The 11,889-nt window shown below is 40.0% G+C and overlaps 1 protein-coding gene across 1 annotated transcript in view; it reads right to left on the bottom strand.

Annotated features, from left to right (window-relative positions):
* Window positions 1-632: 632 nt before the first annotated feature.
* The window catches only part of COL1A2 (collagen type I alpha 2 chain), a 35,230-nt gene continuing 23,973 nt past the window's right edge, over window positions 633-11,889 (bottom strand). The window contains exons 34-52 of the mRNA XM_058525690.1: window positions 11,347-11,400; window positions 10,596-10,649; window positions 10,445-10,498; window positions 10,241-10,348; window positions 9,808-9,861; window positions 8,893-8,946; window positions 7,752-7,913; window positions 6,909-7,016; window positions 6,139-6,246; window positions 5,690-5,743; window positions 5,497-5,604; window positions 5,299-5,352; window positions 4,802-4,909; window positions 4,286-4,339; window positions 4,057-4,164; window positions 3,467-3,725; window positions 2,875-3,059; window positions 1,941-2,183; window positions 633-1,101 (exon numbers count right to left, since the gene is read on the bottom strand). Coding sequence (XP_058381673.1) covers window positions 955-1,101; window positions 1,941-2,183; window positions 2,875-3,059; window positions 3,467-3,725; window positions 4,057-4,164; window positions 4,286-4,339; window positions 4,802-4,909; window positions 5,299-5,352; window positions 5,497-5,604; window positions 5,690-5,743; window positions 6,139-6,246; window positions 6,909-7,016; window positions 7,752-7,913; window positions 8,893-8,946; window positions 9,808-9,861; window positions 10,241-10,348; window positions 10,445-10,498; window positions 10,596-10,649; window positions 11,347-11,400 — 2,076 coding nt within the window. The 3' untranslated portion in view covers window positions 633-954. The remainder of the gene's footprint in view (window positions 1,102-1,940; window positions 2,184-2,874; window positions 3,060-3,466; window positions 3,726-4,056; window positions 4,165-4,285; window positions 4,340-4,801; window positions 4,910-5,298; window positions 5,353-5,496; window positions 5,605-5,689; window positions 5,744-6,138; window positions 6,247-6,908; window positions 7,017-7,751; window positions 7,914-8,892; window positions 8,947-9,807; window positions 9,862-10,240; window positions 10,349-10,444; window positions 10,499-10,595; window positions 10,650-11,346; window positions 11,401-11,889) is intronic.

Below are 11,889 nucleotides of genomic sequence, written 5' to 3'. Positions count from 1 at the left end.
AGTTTCTATCTAATGAGAAGCACTCAGTCTAATTGCTGGTAGAAATGCTATAATCTGTATTTATATTGCAAAGAGCATTGAAGTAAGGAATTCTACTCAATATTTTCTTTTGGAAAACCAAACATGCTTTATTTCATTTTTTTCACAATTTATTTAAACATCTCACATATACAAAATAGGTACAATTTAATTTTTCTGCTTGTTTGAGAAACAAGGCTTCTTTGGAACCATGGGAGAGGATGAAAATGAGACTGGCAAAGAACAAATGCTGAATTTAAAGAAGAGGACAATGTTGGGCAAATGCTCTGCATACTCTTATTTGGGGATAAGATGTAAAATACCGATGCTCAATCAAATAAAAAAAATACACAATACAACTCAATACAGAGCAGTATGTCTTCTCAAATTCTTCTAGCACCATCAACATTCTTCAAGTATCTGAAATACTATTAATTAGCACCTTTGTATTTTGAACAAAACAAAACAAGTACCTCAGCTCATCTCTGTCTAGGTCAGCACCTAATTAATGGTGTGGATCACACTCACAGGAAAGTGTTTTGAGGTAGTTTAAACCTTTGGAAGTTTGGGTTTTAAACTTCCCTCTGTGGAAGATATTCAGAAGCCACAAGTGGTGCAAATGTTCATGGTTTTTATTTTATTTTTCAATTTTTATTTTGGTTTTCTTACAAAGGTTGACATTTTCCACAACAGGTGTAAGAGTGTTGAAAAAAATTCCAAATCTTTCGGGGAAGGGGAGAGGGAGAGGGAATTAATTAAATCGTATTGCACAATGCTCTGATCAATCCTTCTCCTTCTCTTTTGCCCACAATTTAAGCAAGTAGATGTGCAGAAGAAATGGAAGGATTCAGCTTTCAGTTAAAAAAGAAGAAAAAGAAATGGCAAAGAGAGAACGTTTTTTCAGATTTCTTTTTTTTTAATTTAGGTTGAGTTCATTTATTTGAAACAGACTGGGCCAATGTCCAAACCAAATTCTTGGTCAGCGCCACCGATGTCCAAAAGTGCAATATCAAGGATAGGCAGGCGAGATGGCTTATTTGTTTTGTATTCAATGATTGTCTTTCCCCATTCATTTGTCTTTCTCTGTTTAAAAAAGAGAAGAAAAATATACATAAAGCAACACTATTTCCAAATCTAATATATTATATAATACTAAATTATTATTACATACTATATAATTATATTTATTATGTAATAATAAATTATAATATTATTAATATTATATATTATATAATATTATATTACATAATGAACATTAGATATTATAAGAACCACTTTCTGGCTTGTGTCATTCTGAAGATGTGTGTCCCAGATCAACAAGTTCATTTTCAAACAGAGCATTAGGAGTGTTTTTAGGGTAAGAGGTTTCCTACTGGTCTAATTTTTAAATAAACATTTCAATGCATATTCCAAGTGATTTATTTCTACATTATCATTTTCAGGATGTGTGTGTATGGAGTGGTGAAAGTTGGGTGGGTATGCAATACTGCTACTAGTGAATTTTAATTTTTCTTCAATTTATAGCGTAGTGTAGAGAAAGCATAAAGAAAAACTAAATGTAGGCCACACTAATGAGGAAAATAAAGTACATATAACTATAAATTTTAGGAGGGGCCCTTTTAACCTCAAGTAATTTTACGTTTTGAGCACACATCATCATTTAAGAAACTCGTGTTAAAAGACAAACAACTAATACATTGACATAGTGTATATTTTAGTATTTCAGAAGGCAAGATCTGATAAGAATACTCTGGATTTGCCATCTGAATTTAAATAAACACATTTATGAAAAAAGATCAAATAAGTTAGTAAGTTAGGTCTCTCATTCATCTGTTCATTTCATGGTCTAAGCTAGAACTTCACTCCCCCTACCCCCCCAATTCCCCAAATAAATGCTATTCCCATATTTCACTATTACTTACAGAGCAGCCATCTACAAGAACAGTGTACGTGAACCTGCTGTTGCCCTCAGCAACAAGTTCAACATCATTGGAGCCTTGCAGAGTGACAGCCTTTTTCAGGTTGCCAGTCTCCTCATCCAGGTATGCGATGCTGTTCTTGCAGTGGTACGTGATGTTTTGAGAGGCATGGTTGGCCAGCAGGCGCATGAAGGCAAGTTGGGTAGCCATTTCCTTGGTGGTTACTCCTTCAACATTATATTCAAACTACAGAGAATAAGATGGGAATTCCAGTTAAGTGGAGAAGGACTCAGATACTAAGAGTCAAATTAAAAAAAAAAAAGTCTTCTATAGGGAGGAATAATGGACTCAGATCTGAACCTTAGGAAAAATGGTACTTTTCAGGGAAACCCAATTCACTTGTCTTTTAAGTATTAGTTACCTAGAAGGAACACAGGAACTACCTGGCTGAGGCAAGGTCATCTCAAAAAGGTACTTGTTTCAGATAAGCTTTTATGTGTATGTTACTTCTTTAGAATATGAGAGCCAGGAGATAGAGATTTGGACCTCTTCTTTTCCTTTAATTCCCACCAGCAGCCATTCAACAGTGTTGGTGAAAATGTTTGATTAAAAATTCAGAAAAGCTCATGTTCTGAAAATACACATGCATGGGTATGGGGCTATATACTGGCAGTACTCCTTCACGCTAAATGACGTTAGTTGGTTTCTCCAGTGATTATCATTAAGTCAAATCTGAATAATAACTTTGAATTGTATGGATATGTCCAATCAATCCATCTTTAATGTGCAATCCAGGATAGAACTGGAACCCAAGAAAAGAGCAGGTTCTTTTAATAAGCCTATTTTGGTAAAGGATTAAAATGTAGGTAACTAAAAGGCAACCAATCCTAACAAAATATTATTTAGTAGGAGAAGGAATGTTTGTAGGATTCCTCACCTGGCTACCACCATTGATAGTTTCTCCAAACCAGATGTGCTTCTTGGCCTTGGAACTTCTGTACCAGTTCTTGGCTGGGATGTTTTCAGGTTGAGCCCGGATGCAGGTTTCACCAGTAGAGAAATCACAGTATACTTTGATAGCATCCATAGTACATCCTTGGTTAGGGTCAATCCAGTAGTAACCTTTTAAAAAAACAAGACTCAGATCATAACCTCTCATTGAGTGGAGCACAGGTTCTAATAATTACTAGTCAAAGATTTTGATTCTCATAAGTAACATCTTTGATTGTACTGTTATATTGTCTACCCCACATTTAACAGGAAGATGGTGGCTATTTTCAAGATTAGACAGTTCCTCCTCTCCTCTCCTCCATGAAAAATCAAATCAGGGTACATATTACCATGAAAAGGGCAAAAACATGTATTAAGAGAAGCTTGTGAATGGGTGCTGGTTGGGAGGAGAAAATGCTTTGTTTTCCCATAATGCAATTTTTACCCAAATACCTTTTCATTCTAAATGTCAGTGGGAACCGATTTTGAAAAGCTCAACTTGTGAGAAGGGTCAGTCTGGCTTGGACATCTTGACCTACCGCTGCTCCACTCTGGGTGGCTAAGTCTCAAGTCACGGCACGTGCGAGCTGGGTTCTTTCTAGAGCCTTCAGGAGTAAGAAGGGTCTCAATCTGGTTGTTGAGAGATTTCAGAGTAGCATCAACTTCATAATCCTTGGGTCTGAGAGAAGGTGGTGAGCGAGGCTGGTCAGCCCTGTAGAAGTCTCCTTCATAACCAAAGTCATAGCCACCACCACTTGGGCCAGGAGGTCCAGGAGGGCCAGGGGGACCAGGAGGGCCCTGCAAAGGTGAAAGTGAGAAAGAGGAGGCTTTGTATTGGTTACAGTGAGACACATCAATGACAGCAGGTTTTTAGTTGAGCGTCACACAAAAGCGTGTTCTAAGAAGTGAAAAACCATCAAGTTCATGTAAATAAACAACTTGCTCCCAGGCATACTTACAGGGATGGGCTTAAGCAGCTCATTACATACAGACAATTTTTACATATTTTAGAAAACATATGGAAGTGGGGGACTACTTTAGTGTGTTGTCATAATTATCTTGGTTTAGTCTGAAGAAAATATTCCTTAGGTCAGTGATGCCCTTTATTACTTCCCAAAATCATACTTACAGCAGGACCTTGGCTACCCTGAGAACCACGAACGCCAGCAGGTCCGACTGTACCAGGCTGTCCACTGCGACCATCTTTGCCAACAGGGCCGGTAGGACCAGCAGGGCCCTATGGAAGAAGGACATCAAGTCTGTGTGAGTCAGCAGAAACCCTGCAAGGGAGCAGAGGCCTGGGGTTCAGTGCCTGTCATAGGCTCTATTTCAGAGATAAATGTCTCAGATTGACCTACCCTAGGACCAGCGGGACCCACAGAGCCAGGAGCACCTTGATCGCCATGATGACCCTTTAATGAGGGAACAGGAAAATCACACTTTCAGAACACGTGTCAATAAACAGATTTTTGGAAACGGAATGGAAGACTTCAGTTTCAATGAACTCTGGACTGAGAAAATTGAAAATGTAAAATGGGGCTCTTTTCTTCCATTATATTCAATTATTTTTTTCTACAAGTTATTTTAGCAGCGCAATGTTAGTCATTTCTCTAACTATATTTATTTTAAGTGGGGTTGAAAGACATTGTTGCCAAGAGATTTTAATATATGTATATTTCTATCTCCCTTAACCCTCACCTTTTCGTGTTGGGATAAAATAGCATTATCTCTGAGAGACGGAGTTAGCCAGAAAATGGGAAATGAATATGATGTAGGACATTTTATAACAACAGCAGTGAAAATTTGAGGAAGATCATTCTAAGTTGAAAGTCTTTAAGTTCCGTATACGTGCTGCATGTCCACATCTTACTTACAGCAAGACCAGGAAGACCTTGCAATCCACCGTGTCCCTTCAAGCCAGGAAGACCTCTGGGCCCCTTATCACCAGGCTCTCCCTTATCACCTCGAACACCTTGTGGGCCCTGTAAAGAAAGAGGACAGATACGACATTTACCATCTTTAAAAAAATGACATTCATTTCTCCACAAATATTGTTTAAGCTGTTTATAAAGGTAACTCAAGACATGCAAAAATCTAAAAGCCATGTGGGTGCTACTCCCATCTCTTCCCTTAATCTGCTTTAGTTGAGCTATCTGTAAAGTGGCTAGATCTTTGTGTGTATTTAATACAAACAAGCAGAAGAGATTTGAAATAGAAGAGATTTAAAAGCAATTTGTAGTTATTCTCAGCACGGATTAATTTTTTTAAAATGTGAAGTCTAGCCTATATATTATTTATTTTCTTAATGGGCAGTCTGGACTGATCTTCCCCTAAATGTTAATTTCTAAAGAAATCTTCACCATGTACATACACTAGGACCTCTTGGACCAACAGCACCGACAGGACCAACAGAACCAACAGGACCCTGTAAATTGGAAAAGAAAAATGAAACTCATCAGCCAAGCCCAAGATTCTCCTCCCCAGGCCTCCACAGTTCCCAAGTGTGGGGAGATCAGAAGTGAAGCCTATGAGGATGACATTAGTAAGGGACTGGTGTTTACAAACTTACAGGTTCACCACGGTTTCCATGTTTGCCAGTGGGACCCACGGGGCCATGAGAACCGGGTGCACCCACAGCACCAACAGGACCAGCGTTGCCAGGGTAACCACGTTCTCCCTACCAAAGGCAAAATGAAGCTTAGAATCAATCTGGACTGTATTTTAGTTGCTTTTAAATTAGAGAGAGACGAAGAGGTACTGACCTTGTGTCCAGGTTGACCATCACGGCCTGGGGGACCATCGTTTCCAGGGTTGCCCTGTGAAGACACCATGCCGATTAAGGCCCTTCGTGAGGCTCTGTAGCCCGCAGCCCCTATAGTTCAGCTACTTTGCCTTCATCATTCCTGGTGCTCAACAGTGAACCCTCTTTCAGACTGTTAAAATAGGAACAAGACTTTGGCAACCTAGATTTTTTTAGAGGTGTTTTTACTATTTTGGCCAACTTTGAAGTATACTAGTTAAAGACCCATTCCCAAGCCCAAGTAATTTTTCATATTTTCAAGGCTAGGAGTGGTCAGTACATGTAGATATTATGGAGAAACAGACCACCTTGTTCAAAAAGTTGGAACAAGAGAACCTCAGCTCGGGACATGAAGTTTCACACGGTGAAATACTGCTAGGTTTTATTTTACAAACCAAGTGTTGGACTCACATCACGACCGGTTTCACCAGGAGCACCATTAACTCCAGGTGCACCCACAGCACCAGGGGGACCACGGGCCCCAGGTGGGCCTGCAATGCCGAGAGGACCAGGTTCACCCTAAAGAGCCAGGGAAGACAAAACAACATTCCTCTCATTGGATTGAATGCTAATCTCACCTTCCCAAAACAACCCTCGCCAGGAGATTCCAGTTTGGAGAGACAGGGTAAATTGAAAGTGAGTAAGAAGTGTCATTAGTGTCATCTTCACCCTCCTCCTACACACTTAGATGGTCAGCTTTACATAATTTTGGAATGTTGCTCTGTGCAAGGTGAGCCTAGTTTCATCCCATATCCCAAGTGAAATGAATTCATAAAGTTGAGAGAGTTTATGGAGATGAGATGGTTCCTAGTTGCTGTCACATATAAGATTTAATGGAATGATTCAGAACTTCTAGAGTTTCATTCTTCCTACATGATAAATGATGCCAGCATTTCATGCTGCAGAGGAGTAAATGCAATTAGAGTTTAGATCATTCTTAAGCATGTAAAAAGAACAAAAATCATCCTGCATAATGTTAAGCTGTGTCTTTATAGCTTGTGTCTAAGTAAGGTGGTATTAAAGCTTCTTAGATAAGTGACATGTGATCTGTATAAAGCAAATGCCATGAATAAAAAAATCTTAAGTGGAGTTATTCAGTGATCAATCTGTCACATTTGAAGTGGCAGCTTTTAAAATCTTTTATTATGTTAACAAGAATAAGAATGGTGTCAAATGCTCACCAGAGATCCAGCTACCCCTGGTAGACCACGTTCACCTCTAGAGCCTGGGAGACCCAGAATTCCGGGAGCACCAAGAAGACCTTGAGGACCTGGGGTGCCAGGAGGTCCCTGAACAAGAGCAAAAATACTGAGTATTACTTGTAAGACCCTAGACAATAACAGAGGTCAGCTTGAGGATTGTGAGAATGAGCTATACTTACTTTAGAAAAAGGCTAGTGACCTTCTATTAGTAGGACATATCCTGGGAAATCTTTTCTATAGTGACGAAAATGAGTTTACATCTTGGCATGTATATTTCTTTGTACCTGGTTGCTCCTTGAGACCAATGGAGTAGCGTTAAAAAATATGTGGTTGAGATTAATGAAGCCATCTGGGGTGGTGGAATAGAGTTTTTACAGAATCTATGCTGGGAAGCAAATTCTGACCTTGGCCTCTAACTCAGCTAAGTCTAGTAAAGGCACATTCAGAGTAGCAATAATATCGGACAATGCATGTTTAAGGAACTGGTAGCTTACTGAGGTTGATTGATATACAGAAGAATGACCACAACAATGGGTTTCTGTTCTAATCCCAGTGCCAGTAAGGTGCCCTCAACAGCTTAAAGGGCCATTTTGAAGAAACAGTGAGTTCTCTTGTTTATTGTCATCCCTATCTAGTGCCTTCTGAGCATCTGCTGAAGTTATGACACCTCAATATCTCTTGGACAGATTTCCTGGCTCAACTGAGCTCTACCTGAGAACCTGCAATACTCATTAATGAATATATGCCACTTGAACATTTGCGGAAAAGGTTTATTTGAATTCAACACAAGGTATTAAGAAAGAGGAGATTGAAATCACTTACAGCAGTACCAGGCTCTCCAGAGGGACCCTTCTCTCCAGCAAACCCAGGGGGGCCAGATGAACCTGTTTCTCCAGCTCGGCCAACTGGACCTTGGTCACCACGAGGCCCACGAACTCCTTCTTTACCAGCAGCACCAGGGGGACCAGGAGGGCCAGTGATACCCTGTGAGCAAATGTACAAGGTCATTTACTTTTGGTTAATCATCATGGACCTGGAAGACAGCAGCTGAGGTTCTAGATAGTAGTAAGATGCAAAGAGTGTGAAGCAACAAAATAATATCCTGGGCCATTTGGGGGAAATGTTTGGACTTTTTAACATTCTTCTTGTAGGAAGAAGCAACTCCTGTCTTCCTTCTCATGAGGCTGTAATAAAGTGAACAACTGAGGCAGAGGCTATGGCAAATGCAAGGAAAAGCAATGCTGTGCCACCAGTAACCTGGCATATTGGACTCAGAACTGTGTAGAGTTGTAAGACTGAGTTGTAAATGAATGGGACTTTGGGTTTTGGAGGACTCCACTCATTTCTTTTTGAAGAAAGCCAATACTGGCATTTTGTTCATAACTAAAGAATCACATATGCTCTCAACTAGGTTTAATTAAATGCCTATAGGGATGAATATTTTTCTGTTATGAACCTGCAAAAGGATTCCAAGAAATCAACATTGCTATTTTTTTTCCCTGAAACCTTAACCCGAAGACTTAATCCTTGGTAATTAATTAAATTATCTTGAGTCCTGACGGGAGAGTCTGAATCAGAATTAAATTAGAGGCCAAACCACCTTCAAATTCAGGAACAATTATACCTTAACAACGGAGGCAGAATGTTGGCTATGAAGGGTAATTAGATATAGAAATATCTGATATGTGACTAAAACTGTTTTGTTTTCTATTTTCAACAAAAAGACCTTGCCCCTAAAAGGGGGCTTATGTTCACATGAATAAAACCTCTTAAACTGACATTATAAAATATAATTTGTGATGATTTTGCCCTAATGGTTCAGAAAAACTGATTTCAGACCAGAAAAGTAATAGCAAAGTATTAGTAGCATGTTTTCATTAGAGAATTTCTGACCAGTTTCCTACTACAGGCCAGGTCTTTTGGCTAGAGTAAATGAAGACGTATTTTGAAGTGATTTACTTACAGAGGGTCCAGGAGGACCAGTACGTCCAGCAGCACCAGGGAAACCAGTGGCACCCTAAGAACAAAGCACATTAAAATTCCACAGTCAACACCAACTCCAAGGATTTGGGTAAGATGGAAACTTTTTCTCTGGCAAATCCTCAAGCATGTGACCAGAGATGGACCTGGAGTAGGTAGTAGCAGCCTCATATAAGACATTATTTAACTGGGACCCCAAAGATCCTCCATATCTACACATTTTCCTGACCAGCATGCCCCCTGTTGCAACACCCATATTTTACATCAAGGGTCCGATGGTCCTTTTTGAAATGCTAACATATTACCTAATGGTTGTAAGAGTAAGAAAATAAGACACTATGCCATTATTACACATTGATGGGTGTACATTAATAACTATCTTAACCACCTGGCTGGGTGCTAAGGGAAGGGACACTGAATAAGTAATTTTGTTTACAGAGGAAGGTACAACGAAAGACCAAGAGTATTAATTGCTATCCAATGAGAGAAGGAAGGAGTTAGTGGAATTCATTCCTGGGGAGCTCTGGATCTCTACACAGTCACTATGATAGCACTGGATGCCAAGGGCAAGGACTTGGTCAGGCAGAAAAAAGCAAGCATCAATAAAAGGATAAAGGGCACCAAAGAAATATTTTACCCATTTCACAATTAAACTACCGGGGTTACCCTTGGTTATACCTCAAGTAAGATGGTAGCAACATACACTGCACTGGAATTCAGTTAAGATCCCATGAGCCTGACCTTAACTTCAAAAGCAGAATTTGTTTGAATAGAGTTAACTTGAATCTCAAGAGTATCCTTTTATAGTCCAAATTTACCAAAAATTTCCAAACGTTCAAGTTGTCCCTAATAGATTCTGAAGAAAGAAAAGTTATCAGAGTCCATCGTAAATACTCACGGGGGGGCCACCATCACCACGACTTCCAGCAGGACCAGGAGGACCATTTGGACCCTAAATGGAAGCAAAAAAAAAGATAGAGTCAAATCCCAAAACAATTCTTACAAATGTTACTCTTTTCTCCAAAGGAACCATTCTCATGTCCATTAAAAGCAAATCCAGAAATTTAAAATGACTACCCATGTCATATAAAATAAATGTCCTTACTTCAATATTATCACCCTTATGGGGTTATTGAAGTAAGAGAAAACAATATTTATGAAACTTTTATAAATTGTAAAGTGGTATGCAAATATTAATTCTTATTTTTTAAATCATCTCCTCTCTGGTATAGTCTCTGGTGTACAGTGGGCACTTGATTGATGTATATTGAATTATAAGATTTCATGGGTAACTACACGGGCTGTGTTGACCTCCAGTGAATTCCACTTACAGATGGGCCAGCAGATCCAACGGCGCCTGTGGGACCAACAGGACCAATTTCACCCTTGGGCCCTTTGGTTCCTCTCTCTCCTTTAGCACCAGGTTGACCAGCAGCACCCTGTTGGAAAGGAACAGTTATAGCTCAGATATTCCAACTCACTCTACTTGCCCACTTGAGATGTTTTCAGATTAACCTTCATTACATGATACTCACAGCAGGGCCAGCAAATCCATTGGGACCGGCGGGACCAACCTCACCACGTTCACCCTAGGTGGGAGAAGGGATTTAAAAATGTCTTAGCAATCTTAGATTCATCAATGTCTAAAAATGATGAGTATCCAAAATGATCCAAGTTTCTACTTACTGGGCTACCGCGAGGACCAGCAGGACCAGCAGGACCAGCAGGACCAGCTTCACCCTATATTGGGACCAAAGATGAGTTTGTTAATGTACCTCACATGTATGCTCCAAGAGGTGAGAGGGAACAGCGGTAGACAGTGGGCTCTGGTCAGAGTCTGCAGTTGCATCAGAAGAGATAACGAATGCACATCTCACCGAATAAAATGCAGTGGATTCTTACTGTGCCTAATGTTGTATTCATTTTGGGGGTTGAAGTGGCATTGGTCATACACTTGCAAAAACACTATAAATCAGCGCCCACAATACCAGAAGGAGGACATTTTAATTTTTAGATGGACATAGGGCTGATCTATTTGCTGCAATCTGTGCAATACAATAAATAAGGTCTATTTGGAGTGGACTGTTCAATGTGAAATGGGCACACTATGTATTTTATTGATTTTTTACAATTGAAGGCTTTGAGAAGGCTCAGTGCATTAGGATATTGTTAATGGGCAACAAGGAAAAGACTTTAAAACAAATGATAGGGATTAAAGTATAGATCAGATAGCTGGCACATCTATAGGAAGGGAAAGGGAACTTGAAACACATAGCATTTGTTTCCTGCTGCCCCAACACAACAGATAGGTTTTTAAATAAGTGGGCTTTATACCAAGCCATAAAAATGAATTGCTGGGGCTCTTTGGGGCAAGCAGGAAATTTTAGATACTGCTCTTGGCTCAAACAGATGCAACTCAGTGAAAATGCATGCTTACCCGGTCACCGTTGGCTCCAGCAGGACCAGGGGCACCTACAGCACCAGGGGGACCCTAGTAGCAAAAAGGAAATAAGTCTTACTAACACTCCCATACCATAAAAAGTGAACCTTGCCGTTCTCCCTTGCTGTGCTTATACAGTGACTGAACACTTACAGCACACTTTGGGTGGACGTCAAGAAAAACTTTGATGCATTTCAGTTCTAGTTATCAAGACTATTAGAAGCCACTCTCAGGAGGACAGTACGCCAGTGATAAAGGTTATGGAAATGTGTAAGTCAAGGGCAGGTTAGGAATTGGGGAGATCTGAATGATCTGCTCTTGTAAAATTTCCTGGAGAGCAGCAAATGAGTAGCCTTGTTTGTAACTGTTAGGATGTGTGGTTCAGAGAAAGGACTATTGTGAATGTGCCACAGCAAGTTATCAGCTATGAGGGAGAGGTGAAAAGAAAGAACCAAGGTAGCTCATGGCCTGGAATAGCCATGATGCCAATACTCTAGGTATGGTTATGACACCCTTGTGGGATTATCTTTGGCCTCTCCA

This window comes from Diceros bicornis, chromosome 3 (genome assembly GCF_020826845.1).
Source record: "Diceros bicornis minor isolate mBicDic1 chromosome 3, mDicBic1.mat.cur, whole genome shotgun sequence".
In the NCBI taxonomy this organism is placed as follows: Eukaryota; Metazoa; Chordata; class Mammalia; order Perissodactyla; family Rhinocerotidae; genus Diceros; species Diceros bicornis.
This window is presented reverse-complemented; position numbering and strand designations above follow the sequence as displayed.